The following is a 21,725-nucleotide window of genomic DNA, read 5'->3' on the forward strand; positions in this document are numbered from 1 at the left end:
AGCTGTTCCTTCCTTACTATACTTAATACACCCAGAGAGTTTGAGCTCCTTTACCTTATTTCTCCGAAGTAGCACCCATTCAAGGCCATTGCATACCTTATTAAAGGCTCAGTGACCCTGTATGGGAGTGGGAATAGAGGAGTTATACAGAGAATAGCACAGCTAAACAGACTGTTAGTTACCATTAGTGTTGAAGTTCTTTAGGACCCCTTTCCCTGAACTCCCAACCCAACCTGGGGAATGTTCACTGCTCTTTTACCACCTGTCAACATGACTTCTCTTTGAGCCCCTTCACCCTCTTCAACCTCCTTACTTCTATCCTGGCTTACCTCTTCACCTCTCTACTTTCAAAACAAGTCCTTTTTTTTTTTTTTATTTAGGTTCTAAGTAATTTCCTTTTAAAATTATTTTTATTTTTTGAAGATTACCCCAAGTTTATTGAGACAGTTGAAGTACACTAAACTGCACATATTTAGCATACGTAATTTTATCTGTTTTGACATAGGCATACCCATGAAACTACCAGCTCTCAAAGAACACTTTCACTACCATCCCATTCTTGAGAGTTTCTTTGTGTCCTTTTAATCCATTTCTCTTTCCATCCCATCCCCAAGCAACCAGTGTCCAGGCTCTCTGTATAGACATTAGTATGCATTTTCTAGTATTTTTAATATGTAGATCATACATTATGTTCTCTATGTTTGCCTGATTTCTCTCACTTGGTAGATGATTTTGATATTCTTCAATGTTGTTTGTATTAATAGTTTTCTGATTTTTATTACCGAGTAATAGTTCATTGTTTGATTACACTATCATTTATTTTTCATTCATTTACTGTATTTGTCTGTTTTATGTTATTATAATGAAATACCAAAGAAAAAAAGATTTATTTAACTCACAGTTCTGAAGGTTTAAGTCATGGCACCAGCATGGGCTTCTTTTAGGAGAAGTCCTGGCAGACAAGAACACAATGGTGAGACAGGGAGAAATCATATCACAAGATTGGGAGGCAGAGCAAGAAGAGCCAACCTTGTTCTTTTAATTAAAAAAAAAAAAAAAAAAAAAAAAAAAAAAACCTTTCAGGTTAACCAACTCAGAGCCCTACAGAAACTACCTGCATTCACATGAATCCCTGGGGGACAAACTTAGAGCATATTCAAGCCATGGTATCTTCTGATGGATTCGAGGTTTTTGATTTTTTGCTATAACAAATAAAGTTCCTATGAACATCCATGCATAAGACTTTGAGTTTCATGCTTTCTTGTCTCTTTGTTCAATACCTGTAAGTGTAATGGTTGGGTTGTGAGATTTGTGTACACTTAACTTTTTAAGAAATTGCTGAACTCATTTCCAAAGTGGTTGTACCTACTTACACTCCAACTGGCAATGTATGACAGTTTCATTTGCTCTGTGTGCTCTGGCATTTGATATATTCTGTGCATTTAATATGACCAACATTAGATATGTTCATGTTAAAGTTAGTCATCTCAGGTGTGTGTGTATGTGGTGTGTATGTATGTGTGCAGTGTGTGTGTGTGTTTATATGTATATTTGATGCACCTCTGTTTAGTTACCTCTTGGCTTCATTTCTTTTTCTTGTTCTATTGCCCTCTGTTTTCTTTTTCTTTTCTTTCTTGACTTTATTTCTAACAAAGGGCAGCATGTGCTCAGATTTATGGAGATTAAAACCAGATTATTTCTGTTGTTCCAGGGAAATTATTAATATGTCCCCTCTTAATTTCCAAATGTCCTGGCTTAGATATTAAAATATATGGTTTCTCTTCTTCTGGACCAAGTGGCCATGCTCCAGGCTCAACACAGGACCCATCAAGTCATTCTTTTCAGTGAAGATTATTCTTTCCTTTGAAAGGAGCTTTTCTGAAACTTTTTTTTCTCCCCATAACATCAGAATTTCCGGGGATAGTTACTGTAGCTTCCCAGTTGAATAGGAGGGTCTTGTGGGAGGTGAGGAAGGGCATTTTTTACATCTTCTGAAAATAGCTTGCTTGAGAATTAAGCCAACAGAAAAGAAAGTGGAGCCAGAGGTGGAGGGAGTCAGGTCTTTGCTGAGGACTTTGAGCTGTGTGCAGCCCAGCTTGAGGTGAAGATCTATTCCTTAATTTATCCTCAGGAAACCAGGAAATCCCATCACTTCCCCCCTCTTTTAAATCTAAGCTAGTCTAACTTGGTTTCCTGTCATTTGCAGTTATTAGGGCCCCAATACCTCCAACAGGAGAAGGTGCCTCAGCATTTTGCCAAGCCTAGGTCGCCACTCATTTCAATCTTAAATACCTTCTCCCTGCGTTTGGTGAGTTACTCTTTCTTCTGACCTGACCCCTGGAATTCAGAGCAGAAGCAATGGGTCACACTGGTTGGGTAAGATCCATTTCTTCAGAGGACTCTAACCGCCTAGGGTCAAAGTATTCAATGGTATCACCACATGGTTTGTTTAATCGAATACTCTAGCTCCAGGTATCCATTCTAATGCAGCAGGCTCTTTAATCTTTAACTAAATTATCATTTTACAATGTGATTCAAAAACAGTTGTGAATTTTGGGATGTAGCCTGCATTTCCTAATAACATTTTCTTCCTTTTTAATGATTAGATTTAATACTTACAGAAACATACCCTAATTTACTCAGAGCGCTAAATGTTCAAAAAAGGAACCCTACATGTACGACCTATGTGAACATACAGAAGAGAGGGTGAGAGACCTCTTCTCGGAGCACAGTGAGATGGCTGTGGCATTACTAGAAGAAGAACGTCTTTCTGAGCAAAACCAAGGTAATATGCCGGTGGAAGAAAAGGAGGCAAGTAGGGGTAGAAATTAAGATCCCATTCAGTATCCTCTCCGAACGTTCCGCAGAACCGAGCGAAACCTGGACCCTAAGGATGACTCAAAATGAGAGTGTCCTGGCCTTGATTCTCGTGCCCCAAAGGCGGACGAAAAGCAGCCGGGCAGGTGTCGCCTCCGATAACAGAAAACAGCCTTTACTCCGCACAACTAGCTCTTGGTCCGGAGTGGGAAGGAACCCTGATACCGGAGTAGCAGAGAACCAGAAAGTCTTCCTGGGAGCTGCTCATGCTGCTGCGGCGTAGGCCCCGCCCTCCAGAACCTAAGCCCCGCCCCTGCGACCCCCGGAGCTCGCCCCCGCGCGCCATGGCTCCGCCCCTGCGCTCTAGGTTCGCTCTTCGCCCCCTGGCGCTCTGGGCCGGTCCGGAGGCTCTATGGCTCCGCCTCTCGCACCCCAGGACCCCGCCCCCGCTCTCTTGGGTTCCGTCCCGCCCCCTCGCGCCCGCGCCCCGCCCCCACGTGCCCTCGGGAGTCTCGGGGGAGGAGTTGCCGCGCGGGAGGAGGCGTGGCTATGTCCGCGGAGGCGCGGGCGGCGCAGCCGAGACTTTGGCTTTGACACAGACCGCGAGAGGCAGCTCTAGGACTGGGGTCTGGATGCGCTCTGTGGATCCCGCGCCCGTGTTGGGTGCAGACTTTTTGCCTGGATAAACGCAACTGTGGCGACGCCGCAAGTCCTGGTGCAGTAGCAAGTCTTGGTGCAGCCTCAGCGGCCGGATCTCGCCAACCCTACCGCCGCCTGCAAGCAGCCCTGCAGCTCCTGCCTGCTCCGGGAGAGCGACGCTGAGAGTTTCTCCCGCAGAAAGACAGGGACGCGCGGACCGAGGCCCGGCCACTGCCCCGCACCCGCGTGGGCGCCAGGGCTGGAGGTAGGGACCCGCGCTGTCCCTGGCCGGTCTCAGGCTTCCGAGCCGCAGGTGGAAGAGACCAACCCCGCTCCCCGCTGCAGAGCGGCGGAGATATTGGGCTCGGGAACTGAAGGCAGTTCTGGTGAGGGTCCACAAACCCCTTCTCGGTGTCCGCATAGGCAAGCACAGAGTTCCTAAGTTGCAGGCGGCAGTGAGTGTCAGGAGCGGAGTCAGCCCATGTGGGGCAGTCCCGGCTCTGCCAGAGTTGAAAGGCAAAGAGGTATGATGCCGATGCAGATAGGACTCAAGAAAAGTGACTTATAGCCTTTGGGACCCCAGTGTGACAAAACCCCCAGACGTCTCCCGAGGAAAATCCTCATGGGCGTGCGTTTTCAGTTCACCTGCAGCCACTGGCCTGGAACTCTGGTTATGAACTCCCACACTAGGTAAGGAGTGCTAATAGCAGATTGTCTAACTCAGTCAATTCATGTGTTAATTTCTTTTCTAGGTGGTCAAGTGAAAGGTAATTTTGGACACTCTAGGCATGGAAGATTTGGCCTTTGTCTGCGGCAACCTCTTCAGCCCCTAAATTCTGCATCTTTCCTTCTTTTGTGCTTATAAGGTCATCGGGACATCTTCCCTAGCCAGACTTCTACAGTGGTGAGGCCTTCCTGGGGCCCTGATATTAGCTGGCCATGGGGAGTACCCTGGGCTGCCACCGCTCCATCCCCAGGGATCCCTCCGACCTGTCCCACAGCCGGAAGTTCAGTGCAGCCTGCAACTTCAGCAACATCCTGGTGAATCAGGAGCGACTGAACATCAACACTGCTACGGAGGAGGAACTGATGACCCTCCCTGGGGTGACACGTGCTGTGGCTAGAAGCATCGTGGAATACCGAGAATACATTGGTGGCTTCAAGAAGGTGGAGGACCTAGCACTGGTGAGTGGTGTGGGTGCCACAAAACTGGAGCAGGTCAAGTTTGAGATCTGTGTGAGCAGCAAGGGCAGCTCTGCGCAGCACTCTCCTAGCTCCCTGCGGAGGGACCTCCTGACTGAGCAGCAACCTCACCATCTAGCCACCACTGTGCCCCTCACACCACGTGTCAATATCAATACGGCCACCCCAGCTCAGCTCATGAGTGTGAGAGGCCTCACAGAGAAGATGGCCCTCAGTATTGTGGACTACCGCAGGGAACATGGCCCCTTTCGCAGTATTGAGGACCTGGTCAGGATGGATGGTATTAATGCTGCCTTCCTGGACAGGATACGACACCAGGTGTTTGCAGAGAGGTCCAGGCCCCCATCCACCCACACCAATGGGGGTCTGACCTTCACTGCCAAGCCTCACCCTAGCCCTACCTCACTGAGCCTGCAGAGCGAGGACTTGGACCTGCCACCAGGGGGGCCCACACAGATTATCTCTACTCGGCCCTCAGTAGAAGCATTTGGAGGCACAAGGGATGGGCGGCCTGTGCTGAGGCTGGCCACTTGGAACTTGCAGGGCTGCTCTGTGGAGAAGGCCAACAACCCTGGGGTTCGAGAGGTGGTATGCATGACGCTCCTGGAAAACAGGTGAGGACAGGAAACCATCAAGGGAGCCAGGGGTCCGGGTGTGCAGACAACTCTGACTGACCTCATCTGTGGGTGCAAATGAGTGAACTCTTGGAGATAGGAAGGGGGCAAAAGTATTTAATCAGTGTACTTGAGGCCCCCACCAATATTGTCACTTGAGGCTGAGCTCTCTTTCTGTTCCAGAATTTTCTGAATACAGCTGTTGGGTTTGTGGCCCATGTCTTGAGTGTGGTACATTAGAAATGGATTCCTAATTTGCAATACTTGGAGGTTGTTAGCGGTACTGTCTTGGAGAAGGTCTGTGACTCACAAAAGGCTTCATAGGGTTTGTATTGAATCAGGCACTCAACCTTGGAAACTGGTACCCAGTTTTATATGTGAGAAAGAACTACTTGGATTTTTCTTTTTACTAATGAGAGGTAAACTCACATTCATCCCATTCCATGCACCTCTTTGTGTGCACAAAATCATACCAAAGACCAGGTATTTGCTAACACATATACACAGGCTATATTTTATCAAAATGCTGTAAATGAATCACTCTTCATTCATTCTCATTATTTAACCTAAAGATGGTTTTCAGTGTGTTACCTCTCTTGTCCCATTGCCAGAAAAGGCCAAACGGATGGGTGTGTGAATATTGGTCAGATTTCCCTGTTTGAACTGTAGAACAAACTCCTAGGATAGGCTGTTATCAGAGAGTGTTTACATCATTCACAACACTGCTCTCTGTAGGAGCTTCCGTTAACTCCCCATAAAACAAAACAATATATTGTGGTAGGAGCTCCTGCTGTTAGTACCAGTGTGTGCTATAATGTAATCAGTTTGGGGAAGGGAAGAAATATTTGTAATTGTCCCTTCCAGGTCAGAGACCCTCTGATTTGGTCTTGTGGAATCTTGCCTTGACACGCACCAGAGGTGAATGTTAGTGGCTACTCGCTGCCTTCTCTTGCATTGGTTGGTTGGTGAGGCTGGTGGCGGCATGGCAGTTTGGTGACATGAAGTGAGCTCTCAGCGGGAAATCACAGTGCATTGTGGCAGATCATCAGGACAAATTAGTGAGGAGAAAAACAGGTCACAGTGTTTCCCTGGCACCATCCCAGTGGGCACACTCTTGAGAGGGACTGTGAGAGAGGGACTGTGAGAGAGGGACTGTGCACCAGGTCAGAGGACTGGACCAGAGGAGCCCTTGAGTGCTCTTCCTGCACTTCCGTGGCCTGTTTGGCATCCTAGCAGACTCCTTTTGCAAAATCATCTTGTGCACAGGGGAGAACTGGACTCAGCCCTGGCAGATGCTTCTCATGAGTGGCTTGATAATAGTGTTTATTCACAGCACTATGGGTAGATGAATGGAAAACGGGGAGGGAAGAGAAAGTGAGGGAGACAACTGCCTAATTCCTGTGAGTTTTCTTAAGGCTCAGTATGGGGTGAAGAGCGGATGAACCAGGATCTGAAGTTGTTTGGTGGGAGTGACAGCCTGGGCACCCCTTGCCCTTTTATTTAGTGGGTGTTTTCTCACGTGGGGCCCCTGAACCAGCATTATCAGCTACAAAATCGAACTCTGTATTTCTATATTCAACACCCCCTCCAGGTGTTTCTGATGAGTACTAGAGTTCAAGAATCCTTGTACTAAGAGTTGGGCACTTGCTGTCCCTCTGGGGTTCCCTTTAAAGCCCCTCCCCCTGTATTGCCTTTTCTAGCAAGTCCAGTAATTTTTGTTCAGAACTTTCCAGACACTTTTTTCCCCCTTTGATTGTTCTGATCATCCCTATAGTTATCCAATCCCATGATGTTCTTTCTGGCCAGGGTTTGAAGAGTTTATTCAACTTCTAGGACTTAGGAATGTGAATGGTGGGAAATAGGAGGGTATAATGGGCCACAGTGGTGCATGCCTGTAGTCCCAGCTACTCTGCAGTGTGGAGATGGGGCCCCTAGGAGATGCAGTGCTCACTGGGGGTGCGGGGTGGGGGCACTTGCACCTCTTGTCTGAGGTGGAGTTGATAAGGTTTGTTTTTGTTCCTCTCCTTTGGATTTCCTAAAGGGATGAGGACTTGTTGAAGACATTTAACTACTGTCTTCAAGCAAGAGTGCAGGAAAAGCTTACCCCAACCCAACACACCTGTGAGCAGTGGGAAGGGTGACCTCTACCTCCATTACCTTCACATATGTGGCCACGTGTGTGTTGTCCTGTGGGTTCCTTTTACCTGGTCACAGTACATTCTGTATTCTGGACATCCTAGCACATTATTAATGTTGGTAAACATGAATAGGCCTAGGGCCTGATCTGCCCCAGTGCTGAGGTGGGTGCATTTGCCTGTGTGACTGTCCTGAGGCGCTTAAAAACTGTCACAGAATGGATCTCATATCCTCAGAGCTATGTGTTCATTCTGATTCACAAAAGTCTTTTACATTCCAGTTATTCCCTTTATTAGTATGAGGAAACACATTTAGCTTGAGCAAGAATGGAAACACATTTAGCATGAGCAAGGTAATTTTCTGAGTGATTCTTATTTTTATACATGTTCATATACAGTAGAAGTCCCTGCCTTCTAGATATGACTTTGTATTTTCTAACAGCTTTCATATTAATTTGATGTCCCTGTAACTCCAGAAAGTAATACTTGCTCTTTATTGATGATTCTCCATCTTTGGGTGAGGAAGCCAAAACCCAAGAAGTTGAATGATTTGCCTCTGAGACACAGTTCAGTAGTGACTCACCTGGTACAAGAACTCATGCCTTCTGACTTAAGACCCATGCTCTTTGTATCTTCATCCTGCCTTGGTTAGTTATCTCCCTCTTTGCTAAATAAAGGGCACTTGCCAAATTGTATGTCAACCACAGTTTCTTAAGTTATATTCATTAAAGCAGCTCTTGGGCAGGTTTGCAAAGGTATAACTGGCTCCTAACTTTGCTTTCTGCAAGTTTGCTTTTGTAGGTGCATTTTCTTAATGCTAAAGGGTCCCTGTATGGGAGTTAGAGTCCTTTCTTGACCTCAAATGCTGCTACTTTGGTGAATGGGCAAGTACAAGCTCCAGGGAACTGTGTTTTACATGTGAACCCTGAGGTAGGACAGCATAGAGCTAATTATAGTCACCAGGAACCTTGAGGGACACCATGCTAGTGGCACAGAACTGACAGGTTTCATCAGATTCTTTTGCCAAACCTCAGTCTTAGGCAATGTTCTTCCTTGTTCAGCAAGACTGATAGAAGAATGCTTCTGCTAAATATCCTTGCAAAATATGGTGACAGCCTATGTACAGAATGAAGATCATTTAATTTTTATTTATTTTTTGCTGAATAATCATACTATTTTGAAAAGCCTCTTTGGTTACCGAAGGCATAAACCCTGGAGGAGCTGACGGATAATCTCCAAAGAAATAAGGAGATTTAACATCCAAGTTGCTTTTTTCCCCCACAGCCTGCATAGAAGGAAACTCCAGTGTCAGAGTTGTTAGCCTTATAATGGTTTAAATCTGATTTCTTGCTGTGTCTGCACTATGAAAGCACAAGGTGGATTAGGGCCTGGCAACATGCACTGATGATGAAAAAAGAGATTTTAGTTAATCAGACTTGATTGTGGAATCAATATAGACACAATTCATCTTGTCATTTGGTTCATTCATTGAAAAATATGTATCGAATGCCTGCTATGCACATGTGTAAGCTAGATTCAGGGATGAGCTTGGCCCAGTTACTTAATACAAATAAGTAAACGTAGATCGGTTTGCATGGCTCAGCATCAGAACAGTCTGGTAAACTCAGACTTTGGGGGGCAAGTCACAGAACATGATTGACATCTGGTTGTATTTTTCCCAAATGAATAACAGACTCATCCTGGGGATCGAAGGGTATGTGGATACAACCAGTTAGAACATCTGGGGACAAAATGCACAGCCATCCTCCTAAAGTAGAAATTGTGAAATCCCTTTTGACAGCTCTGGAAACTGAGTCACAGAGTGATTAAATAGCATCTGTATGACAGTCAGAAGTGTATATATTGGAGTCAGTATTTGAAGCCAGGGTATGTTGATGTCAAAGCCAAGACTGGGTGTGTCTTTTTCCCATACTCTGTGTCTTTCCATGTCCTGCCTCTGACCCTGGCCTGCCAATAGCCCGCCCACTGTTTCCTCCCTGTGTTGGATCTTAGGCTGGACAGGTATCAGGGTCTTGGGTGAAGGAGGCTTCACCTAGACCCCTGGGACTGTTTCAGGCCTCTGGTGGCCTCTGCTCCCTTCCTGTTTTTGTTCCTCCAAAGGACGGGGCTTGTGGCCAGGCACAGAGCAAATCCAGAGGGTGTCAGGGCTTCTCCACCCAGTTCTCTGCTGTGAGTCTGCAACCTTGGGCCTGGCTCCAAGGTGGAGTTCCGGTTTTCTGAGCCAAGGAGTTCTGGGTCATTTCCAGAGAGAAAGGTGGTCAGCAACAAGAGCTGTGAATTCATAAGAGAGTGTGAAGGGAAGTTCCCATGTGGGCATCATTTGGAGTTTTATTTCACTAAAGGGAAAAGAGTCACTTTTGTTTTTTGAGAAAGCTGGGCCCATTTTGGATCTTATTTCAAGACTGTGGGTTTTGATAATGTTGATTCTCCCAGGAGATAGCCATTCTTGCCTGCCTTCATTCATTCAGAAGAGTGTTTGGAGCTTTCCTAGGTACCAGATACTGGGTCAGCCTCTGGTAATAAGGTGGAGAACAAGATAAGACTCTGCTCTTAAGTTGGGAGACAAACAGGTTAGCACAGATCAACCACTCCAGATTGGTGCTAATGCTGAGGGTGATGGAGGCGAGCTGAGGAGAAGCATTTGGATAGTTGAAGTCAAGGAAGGCCTCAGCTGCTCTCTAATGGATGAGAAGGAGCTAGGCATAGAAAAGTTGGGGGAGAGTGCCCCATCGAGGAACCAGCTAGTGCAGAGGCCTGAGGGTGTTTGTTCCAGATAGAAGACCAGAGTTTTAAGAGTACCTCCAGATACAAGGCCAGAGTTCCAAGATACCAGGCAAGGAGGGGTTACAGAGGGAGGTGGGGCCATATCAGGGGGGCCCTCCAAGGCTTTTATTTGAACTTCAGGAAAGAGGCCACAGAGGTTAGAACCAGAGATCAGTGAAATTGCTTCTCACCAGGTTGTTTTGGCTGCTGGGGTCTGTATGGTGAATCCTGGGAGTTGAGTGAAGAGGCTTTTGGAGGATTTCAGAGTAGTGACTGGGGAGATGGGGAAGTGGGTGGAGACAAAGTACTATAGAGGTGAAAACTGGAAACACTTGCCTGTGTTTGGGATAGTGTGAGGGTTAAGTGGGTGGCTTGCTGGAAATACTCTGAGATTCCTAGAAGACAGGCTCAGAGGCATTTAAGAAATCCTGGGGCTGACTCACATACTTCTGCATTATGTCAACAAGACACAGCTTGCTGACCCCCAACCCCCAACCCTAGCCCGTGACCGTTATGCTCCACCTTGGAGACAGGTGTGGGGTCTTGAGTTCATAACAAGCAAAGTAAGAGGCCCTGGTCTGTGTGCTGAGCAGATGGTACATCTGACAAGGCCACATATGCTTTTTAGCATCAGCAGCATATAGACGAGGGCATGCTTGGGAATCTTATGTAAATTTTTTTTTTTTTTTTCGTACTGGAAATTGAACCCAGGGGTGCTTTACTGCTGAGCTATATCTCCTGACTTTTTCTTTGTTTTAATTTTTTTAAATTTAGAGACAGGATCTTGGTAAGTTGCCCCGACTGGGTCTTGAACTTGCCATCCTCCTGTTTTATGTAATTATTTTATTAGAAGGCATTTGCATCAATTCAGTTCCTTACTGATTGAACACCTACTTTGTACTCTACCAGATGAGATCAGAGGCACAGGGAGAATCCCCTCCACCTTGTGGTCAGGGAAATCACAGTTTCCCAAGGCACACACTCCATAGGTACTTAACATGGTGATGCATAGGATAAGGGAGGAAATGAATGTTGCTAAGGGGCCAGGAAGCACAGACCCTGGGTACTAGTTTATTTGGCTCTGCAGGTATACAGACACCTCAACCCCAGGGGAGGATGAGGAGAGAGAACACCAAGTCAGGTGGTTGGGAGTGGCTTGAGTTCTGAGAGGCAGGAGTGAGCAGGCCCTCCCCACTATACATACATTCAGCTGAGAAACAGGAGCTTGTAGGTTACAACTTACAGTACTCACACAAGAGCACAGAAGACTCCAAAATCAGAATTTGAACACCTCACCCATGAAGCAAAGCAGTTTATCTCGGAATTCCTTTATAACAACCTCTTCCTGTAGCAAATGCAATGATGTATTTCACTAAAATTTGATTTGCTCATCATAGACATCCTGTGTGTTGTAATGGACAGCAAGGTGGAAATTCCACATCCATGACACCTCACAACAAGACATCCAGGAGATGCCACAAAAATGCTCTGCTCTCCCTGACAGGTCCTCATCAAATACTTGGGATTCTTTGTAGCTCACTGACCCTATTCCTCATGACTGTGCACAGGCCTGGTTCCAGTCACAGTTCTTAGGTGGTGATTTGATTGGCAGCTGTCAAACAGCTGCTAAACACAAGGACTCTAGTGGCTAGGAGCCCTGTGGAGGTGTCCTCAGACTAAACATGTCATTATAAAAAGAAGTCTGGAATCCTTCTCCCAAGCTCCTTGGTAAAGAAATCCTGGATTTGTTTTACTGGCTACAATTCTCCACTTAATGTTGATTTGTTGCTTGTTTCCAAACCGGCCCTTGTTTCTTGAGGATTCTATTTTGGTTTAGCCATTACCTGATTAAGCTGTTAAGCTGGGCCTTCAATTGTTTTATCTAGAAGCTGCTGTGAGCTCCTGAAATGGAGTGCTTTGCTGAGGAAACTTTGTTCCTGTGACCACATTTAAAGTCTTTTGCATTTGGCTATCCTAGGGATCTGCAATCTTGTTTGCTCACCGCCAAAGTGGAAGGTCAAATTGATACTTTGTCTTTCTCAGTTTCTGCTAAATAAAAATGTGGTGTCTTTTAAGGCAGCAATTGGTTGTGGGGAGGGTCTCAGGTGAATTGTTTAAAATATTGATCTAACATCCTATTTGAAGAAAATTTCTTCAGAATGTATTTTTCCATTAAGCAAATTCAGTCTTGTATTTTAAAACAATTTTTAAATTTATTTACTTTTTAGCAGTCACTGTGTATTTGAATGAGGGAAAAAGTAAAAACTTGGTGGCCTCAAAGTACCAGTGATTGACTTTCAAGTCTTGGACTTTGGCTTTAGGTCTCTGGTGTTAGGTTGTCGACCTGGGCAGGTAGGCTCTGTGGCTTCAGGCCATGGTGTCATTTTACTGGTCAGTTTCTTTTTTACAAAGTGATGCCCAGTCATTTAAAGTTGGAGGTCTCATTAGATTGATTGATTGATTGATTGATCGATTGGTACTGGGGATTGAACTCAGGGGCATTTGAATGCTGAGCCACATCTCAGCCCTAGTTTGTATTTTATTTAGAGACAGGGTCTCACTGAGTTGCTTAGTGTCTTGCTTTTGCCAAGGCTGACTTTGAACTCACGATCCTCATATCTCAGCCTCTGGAGCCACTGGGATTACAGACATGCACCACCGCACCTGGCTTGGAGGTCTCATTTTAAATAACAAAATACTTCATGTCCCACTCTCCCTGTGGGTGCTTGGGCATCTAGTGTCCATTTGATTGTGTTAGTGAGTACTAAAAACAAAACAATAATAGTTAACACTGGTCATGGCCGTGACTGAGACCCAGGGCTAAGCAGCTTCAGCTGTGGCAGTGTCATTGTTCCTCCTTAACACAGAAGGAATGGCTCACGGAAGCTGAGGGACTTTACCCAGATGGAGTCTGGACTGCAGTTCAAGCTGTTAGTCTCCAAAGCTTGATGATGAAAAGCTTCTGAGTCCAGCAGTGCTCTCTCTTCTGCATGTTTGCCTTTTATCCTTACCCACCTTGCACACTGGACTAGACATGTCTTAACCAACTTGGTGTGAGTTCCCCCGGTCATGATTTTTCATGAGGATATTAATATATAACAATATCCTCAGGTGTGTGCGCTCTGGTGTGTGTTTCTTCAAAGTGGAACAAAGATATTTGCAAAGCAAACTGGGTGCAGGATACTGAATTTTTATGGCTTTCCAGTCTTACAGTTGTCTTGACCACACCTATTTTGACAGCAATTTCTTACACAACTTGCTTTTATAGACATTTTCGAAGAGTCATCTTCATCTTCTTAGGAACAACTTGTCTTCACAGGCTTCTAGCTTGTTGGCTGCTTCACATTTTAGTAAAGTATACAGCTGAATTCACAATTTGGGGACAGACACAGTTGACTTGGTGTAAGTACACAGTATCCCTGTGCATTGCTGGTCTATTCAGGAGTACTCAGTGTGTCCCTGGTGTCCCTCAGTAGGCTTTCTAAAGGAAGAGGGTCCCTTGATGAGAGGTTGCTTAGAAATACATCTGTTGTGTTTTTAAAACACTAGTACTTATGCCCAACTTTTTAATTTAGTTTAGAGTCAGTATTTGCTGTTATATGTATATTGCAGATCCCTGGCAGTAAGTGCAGATTGTCATTGACTCGCCATTATGGTATCTAAAACATGGACTGAAAACAGTAACTGGTTATCATGTCAAGAGTTCATGGGTACATTATCTCAATTTTTCCTAAAAAAAAAAAAAAATCTCTTGCAGCTTTTAGAAGTAAAAAAGAGAAAGTAGTAATGAACTTTTATTTCAATTTAACACCTGTACTCGTATTTTCTTTACTGATGTGGGTGGACTGCTTACAGAACCCATGAATAACTGTGAACTGGGAGGGATTTAAAGAGGGGGAATGTAATAGATGGTTGATAAGAAAGATTTTCGAGTTTTCAACTCCACATTTTTTAAAAAAATATTCTGTATTGAATTCTAAAGTTTGATTTTTTTAAATGCTAAAATACATGTTCATCCATGTGCAACTGCACAGAAACTGTATGTAGTATTACAGTATACATGTGCTGAACACAGCTACAAGACTGTTAGGGGATGATTTGTAACCTGGTATTATGTTATTGTTGAGGCTTCCCATATTTATGATAAAAATGAGTGTAGTAGACTTTTGGCTTAGAAAAAAGGAGTTGTTTTTAACCTTTCAAACTTTGGGGTAAATGTAATTGAAGAGCACCTGTGATTATAAGATGTGGTTTGAAATGTGCCATTTGTAACCACTTATCTATGAAAATCTGGAATTTCTTGTCATTGGTCAACCAAAGCAAGACACAGAAATAAACTGAATGACAAGAGACAAGATGGCAAGATCATCCATAATCCCTCTTTTCAAAATCAGTGTTTGTGGTCATCGTATTTTGATTGATTGATTCTGTTGGTAAAGGTTATATACTTGGATGTATATCTTTTTTCCACATCATGAGTTCCTTCCAACCCTGAGGCTTTCTCCATTAATAGGGAAAATGACCACTATTTCTACCAAGTATTTTTGACTTCTGAGGAGGAGGTATTATCCCTATAGATAAGATGTACATTAATTTGCTGGGACTGCCATCAAAAGTATCACAGACTGGGTGAATTAAACCACAGAAATTTATTGTCTGATGATTCTGGAGGCTGAAAATCCAAGGTGAAGTTGTCAGCAGGGGTGGTGGTGTTCTGAGGCCATTTTCCCGACTGGTAGATGACTGTCATCTACTTGTGTCTTCATGTGGTCTTTACCTGTCTGCATCCAAACAGCTTCTTATAAGAACATCAGTCAAATTGAATTGGGGCCACCCTGATAACCTCATTTTACCTTAATTACCTCTTTAAAGACCGTTTTTCCAAACACAGGTGCATTATGAGGTATTAGGGATTAGCACTTGAACATATGAATTTTGGGGGGACAGAATTTAGCCTATAAGAAAAACGATTTAGTGAAAATTGCTTAGTGTCTTCCTTCTTGGCAGTTTATGAGGAACATGCTCCTCTGAGATTTTTTTTGGAGAGATGATTTTAAAGTGTTCATGTCCCATTGGTTTGTTTATTTTGGGGGCACTTGACCCTAGCTCTTTTTGTTTTATATTTTGAAACAGAGTTTTACTAAGTTGTTTAGGGCCTTGCTAAGTTGCTGAGGCTGGCCTTGAACTTGTGATCCTCGTGCTTTAGCTTGCTGAGTTGCCGGGATCACAGGCATGAGTCACTGTGCCCAGCTTCATGTCCCAGTTTGAAGACTAAAGAAAGCTGCCTTTAAGTTATTAGAGTGACACTGGTCTGATGAAGAACAGCTCTCTTGTGACAACACAGTAGGTAAGGCCTGGCTCTTACCAAGGAGCTGGCTTGCCCAGGCACTCCTCTTCTTCCAACTTGCTGGTCCTGGGTTTTACTCCTGAAACTACAGCAGTGACTCGAGGCCTTGGCACTGCCCCTTCCCTCAGGCAGCAGCCTCCCTTTGCCAAGTCCCAGGCTTTCCTTGGCTACAGGTAATGTTGACATACAAGTCTGCCAGAAGCTGGGCACCAGTTTCAGGTAGGAATTTAGTTCCTGTCCACTGTTCAGAACATAGTGCCCTTCAGAATTGCTGTGGAAAGATGAGATTCAGATGGGCTGTCAGGATGCCAGCTTGACTTGGGCTTTCTTTGACTTCTGCTGTGAAGCACCTGCTAGGGCCTCCCTTGTTCTGTGGATTTCTTTCCCTTCTGTCCCAGTCACTATTGTCATTGCACATCTGTGCCATCTGCCCTCCCAGACCAAAGGTTTCACAAGAACAGGGCCCTGTATGTACAGCATGTTTTCCACACAGTCATCTCAAGAATTTGTGGGGAGACTATATGACTTCTCACATTTACTGAATATGTACTTTGCCTTGAGTGCTGTTGATAAGACTTTTTTATTAATTAACTAACTTCATCCTCACCCTACCCCAGCAAGGTGGGTGAAGTAGGTCTACTTAACACACAAGGAAACTTGAAGAACTGAAGTCAACTCACAGGGAATCACATGGTTGTTGAATGTGGAGCAGAATTACCCTGAACCCAAACACTTTTAAATCAAGGGTCTCGAATCCATGCACCTGGAATGGGAGCAGGAGCTGAAGAAAGGGGAGAGCTCTATAACTAGAAAGCAAGAAGGGACACAGTTAACTGGGGGAAAGGAGCCTGTCTCTTGGAGGTCCTGCCCTGTTCTGGTGCTTACCTGGCACTTGAAATCATTCAATTCTGTCATCCAGTGAAGTCAGGAAGGCTGGATATTTTAAAATTGAAATATGATTTCCATGCCATGCAGATCACCCCCTTCAAAGTGTAAAATCTGGTGTTTTTAGTGTATTCAACTATTAGCACTCATTCTAGAACTTTCTTGTCAGTGCAAAAGAAAGTCTGTACCTATTGGTAGTCACTTCTTATCCCCAACTCTGGGAAACCGTAAGTCTACTCTCCCTGTGGACTTGACTATTCTGGATATTTCATGTAAGTGGAATTATACAATATGTGTCTTTTTGTGTTGGACTTCTTTCAATTAGCATAATGTTTTCAAGGCTTTTCCATGCTGTAGCATATATGAATATTTCTTTTACTTTCTTCATGGCTGAATAATGCACTATATAGATACATCATATTTTCTTTATTCATTCATCGGTTGATGGATATTTGGGTTGTTTCTGTTTTGGGGCTGTTTGGAATAATGCTGCCATGAACATTCATGTACCTATTTTTATAGGGACATGTATTTCCATTTTTCTTGAATATAAACCTAGGAGGGGTTGTATGAGAATTCTGTGTTCAGCATTTTGAAGGACTGCTGGACCGTTTTCCAGAGCAGCTGTACCATGTTACATTCCCACAGCAGTATATGAAGGCTCCTGTTTCTCCACAGCCTTGCCAACACTTGTTACTATCTGTCGTTTTGATTATAGACTTTTACTGCCTGTGAAGTGATATGTCATTTGGGATTTGAATTTCATTTCCCTAATAACTGGTGATTTTAGCATCTCATTGTGTGTTTATTGGCTGTTATTTCTCTTCATTGGAGAAATTTTTATTCACATCTGAGTGGACTGTTTTCAAACCTGTTTCCAAGTTGAAGAAAAAAGACAAGATCCTTGTGCTGACTCACTGCCTCTTCCCCTCTTCCTTGACCTTCAGTCATGGAATCTTTATACCTGGACATCAACTCAATAGGTAATAGGAAAAAGTGCCGAACATCCTACAGAAACAAACCCTGATCTGGGAAGGAGCCTGGAAAATTCCATTTGATGTACTCTATGATTCTGACTAGAGCACAGTGTGAACAAGGCTTTAAGCAGCGTCCATGAGAAATGCTCTGGTTCTTCTGATGTTCGCATTATGTGTTTTGGATGGAAGTTTATCACTTTTTCCTGAAGCCAAAATGTAATCCACAGTATGCCAAGATTTGCAATGAGAAGTGAGCTTTGGAAATTTTATCACAGTATTTGCAAATCACAGGCCCCTGGGCCAGGAAAGAACCTCAAAGAAGCACCTGCTGCAGGACACTGCCAAGGCCATCACAGACAGATGAAATCACATGTGCAATGTTTATTTCCCGATTCTTTTGAGCCCCAGCTGAGGAGAGTGAGTCATTGCACTCTTCACTTCAAGGCATCCTGTCATTGGTCAGTGTGGTGTCCTCCTTTTATTTTTTAAATGTCTTTTCTTCTTCACCCCTCTCCCATGGAGTCCCATTGTAAAGTGTTATATATATGACCTTGGACATATCATTGGAAAACATGGGCTTTCTAATCTACAAAAAAGTTGTGTTCTTAACATTTCCCACTAGTTTTGGCTTTTGACAGTGGCTTGATCAGAGGGACTAAGTTCACCCTGCAACTACCACATTGACCCATCCAGCCCTCTGAATGGAGATCCAGTCTAGTTTTAGTGGTCCTTATTACCACCATGCTCTTCTCTTCTCTCTCTGTCTTTTAAGTCTTAGTTTGTGTTCTGCTGTATAGCAGAATACCTGAGGCTGGTGGTTTATAATAAACAGAATGTGTTTGCATCATGGTTCTGGAGCGGGGAAGTCCAAGCATGGGGCACCAGCATCTGGCAAGAGCCTTTGTGCTGCATCATCCCATGGCAGAAGGTAGAAAAGCAAGAGAGGGTGGCACTTGCTTTTGTAACACCTTGCTCTCTCCGTAACTAATCTCCTCCCACAGTAATGATATTAATCCATTCACGAAGGCAACCTCATGACCTAATCACCTCTTTTTAGGCCCCACCTCCCAGCACCATTTCATTGGAGATGAAGTTTCCAACACATGAACTTTGGAGAACACTTTCAAATCATACCACTTTATTTGTAATTTAGGCCCATTTTCCCAACTCTATCCTTGTAATGAAACCAGTTGGTCAGAACTTCTCATAATATTTGGTGACTTCAGTTCAAACTCCTTGTATCTCTTAATCATACCCTGATTAATTTTAGTTCATTTTTCTTTTCCATATTCTTCACATATTAAAAGGTGTAACTCAATTTTTTTGGATGCCCTCTAAAGTTCAGATTGTCCAGGTACATTCTTGCCTGAAGTAGATCTATGAACACAAGTAGCCCTCGCCAAAAAGCCAAAACATATTTTTCCAACTAAAGACAACCCTCCCCATACATAGTGACTCGAAACTATGAATGTTTAAATTCAAAGTTCACTTTATTTATGCAAAACAACTCTAGCAGTGAGTCAGACTGTATCACAGGTCAAATTTGAGATCAGCAACCTTGGAATTGTCTTTCATAGTTCAAACACCATTGATTCAGTCGTATTTTTATACATCTTTTTTGCTTCTCACGTGTCCATGGATTCGTATGAGTCTGACCACAGACATATGTTTGTACGTGTCTCCACCCACAGAGTGTCTGAGTATGTGTGAGTTATAAATATACCCATCTTTTAAAATAGATCTTTATCTTTAGTGTTAATTGCATCTTTCACTTTCTCAGCGAGTAAGAAGAGTTGGGAAGACTTGTCTACAGTTGTCTATATACTTCCTTCTGGCTAATTATTTGTAAACTCTTGCCTATAGTTGGTTTGAGCCAAGCCCAGTGGTACCTGGCACCTGATTTAATCTAAAAATAACACAGGTGACAATTAGAAATGTCTCTTATTCTCATCAGGCTTCTAAATGATCTGGTGGCTGAAAAAATAAGACCGGGTGCCTTTTGCACACATAGTTCAAGGACAAACTATGGAATTCATTTTTGGTACTGTTAGAAGGGCCTGTAGTTTTTTTGTATGGAATGTTTAAAACATACAAAAATTATAAATAATACTTTAGTTCCTTTTCTACTTTTATCAGTGCACTTTCTTGGGGACTCAGTGCCCTTCTACACCACTGTTATTCTTTTAGATCCCTTTCTGTGCTTGGAAGAATTTCCTTCCTTGTAAGACTTGGTGGGCAGCAGAGTCCACCATCCCCTGGGGAAGCTGTGCATCCAAGATTCACTTTCCCAGCATCCTTTGCAGCAGGGACCCAGGCGCTATAGGTTGGTATATCCCTGCTAATCTCTGATTGAGGGCCAGTGGCACCAAAAGCACAGGGCTTGTGGGGACAACCTGCACAGGATTAGGGCCTTGAGGTAGTAGAGACTATGTGGCTGGTGGCAGTGAGTGGTACCCAGGGCTGGTGCTGTTGTACAGGCTACAGCATCACGTGCTGGGCATCACAGCATGTGGTCCTTACCAGACCAGTTCTGGACAGGGTTTGCATCTTGTTCTGATTGCCCACCCCTTGCTTCTCGATGTCCTTTTAACTAAGTACTTTTCTGCTTTAGTCCACCAGTGTTGTTTTCTGTTTCTTGCAATTAAGAATCTTGATGATATACCTTGATATACAGGTCCTGGACAACTGATTCAAAAATTCTTTTTTAGCCAAGGGATCCTTTCCTTAAATGAAATCTTATGGGGAAGCACAACACAGAAAGCTGGTAAGAAGTGCTGCTCTGGCTTGGTACTTGCGGGGAACCAGCAATAGGTAAACCATGGGTAAAATCTATTGTTCTGGACATTTTGTGATTTAGATCAAGGATGACCTCCCTGTTCCTGTTATCAGGCCCCATTTTCTTCCAGGCAGTCTCTGGACAAGCATGAGGTTGTGTTTACTGCTAGTTCTTCACCAGTTTGCATTTTTAGGGCCCTTCGTGTGCTGCTCATTTCCTCTAAGACTTCTGTTGGCTTGCACTGGGCAAATGCTTACATACCGTCCCACATGCAAACCCTGCACAAGTGTGAATACCTAGATTGAAGAGATCCCACGTCACTGTGCACTGTGGTGCACACCTGTTAACCCAGCTACTTGAGGGACTGAGGCAGGAGGATCTCAAGTTTGAGACCAGCCTAGGCAACTTAGCAAGACCCTGTTTAAAAATAAAAATTTTTGAAGCAACTGGGGATATACTAAACTCAGTGGTAGTACTTGCCTAGCATGTGCAAAGTCCTGGGTTTGACCTCTAATATTGCAAAAGAGAAAAAAAAATGTGTTTCGTATTTCAATCCATTTCTAAAACTAAAAAAAAAAAAAAAAAAAAAAAAAAAAAAAAAAAAAGAAATCCTTCACAGCCAACTAATCAGCCTGGGCTGCCAGTCTCCCTCTTGGGTAGAAGGACGTGCTGCCCCGCAGGCTCTCTCAGCCTCAACACTGTTGACTTCTGTTTTCTTAAGTTTTCATTTTGAGATAATTGTAGATTCACATTCTGTTGACATTTGGGGCCAGGCCATTCTTGGCTACAGAGGCTGGCCTGTGTTTTGCAGGCTGTTTAATGAGTCTCTGGCCTCTGCTCATCAGATGCCACCCAGGACCGCTCTTCCACCACTAGAAATGTCTCCTGACATTACCAGGTGAATGTCCCTTAGAGCGGAAGATATCCCTGGTTGAGAACCACTGCTCCAGAGCCATTTTAAAGGAATACAAAGTGGAACACCAGTGTGGGGATCACAGCTTGGCCAAACTGAGTGTCCCTGGCTATAATAGAAGGTTTGGGCCCTGGGGCCTCACCTGGACAGGGAAGGAGGTGAGGTCAGGGGGCCGAGCTGGTGACTGCTTTGTCTCCCTGGGATTTTAGAATATTCATAGGCACACGCTCATAGTGGGAGACCTTGGAGGCAGCAGGCCCGTGTCTGCCTTTCGGTTATGGAGTTTCTGGTGTGGATGGAACTGGGCGGAGATTTGGTGTGATTTGGGCAGAGTAGACTGAAGAAATGAGGAGGTGAGACCTGAAACTTTCAGCAACCACAGCCCCTCACTGGGATTCACTGAATAAAGAAGGAACTTGGGAATTATGAAGGGATTCATCTCACTGGTGATCAAGGTGAGCCCAGGTTGGGGATGGCAGAAGGGCAGAGAGGGTAAGCAAAGGGCCTGAGGGACAGAAGATTCCTAAAGAGGATAAAGAAGGTCTCTGGTGGGACCTGGGGGTTGGTCAGTGTCTTGGAAGATAGCAGACCCTTCAGGAGTGACCTGAAAATAAACCTGTCCCTCTGAGAAAGAA

At 44.3% G+C, this 21,725-nt stretch overlaps 1 protein-coding gene across 2 annotated transcripts in view; it reads left to right on the plus strand.

Annotated features, from left to right (window-relative positions):
• The first annotated feature begins 3,380 nt into the window (after positions 1-3,380).
• The window catches only part of EEPD1 (endonuclease/exonuclease/phosphatase family domain containing 1), a 123,842-nt gene continuing 105,497 nt past the window's right edge, over positions 3,381-21,725 (plus strand). The window contains exons 1-2 of one of the 2 annotated variants that reach the window (XM_079151173.1): positions 3,381-3,842; positions 4,209-5,273. In XM_079151173.1, coding sequence (XP_079007299.1) covers positions 4,396-5,273 — 878 coding nt within the window. In that variant the 5' untranslated portion in view covers positions 3,381-3,842; positions 4,209-4,395. The remainder of the gene's footprint in view (positions 3,843-4,208; positions 5,274-21,725) is intronic. The other variant, XM_079151172.1, reaches the window with a different exon arrangement.

This window comes from Sciurus vulgaris (assembly GCF_902686455.1).
Source record: "Sciurus vulgaris genome assembly, chromosome: 8".
In the NCBI taxonomy this organism is placed as follows: Eukaryota; Metazoa; Chordata; class Mammalia; order Rodentia; family Sciuridae; genus Sciurus; species Sciurus vulgaris.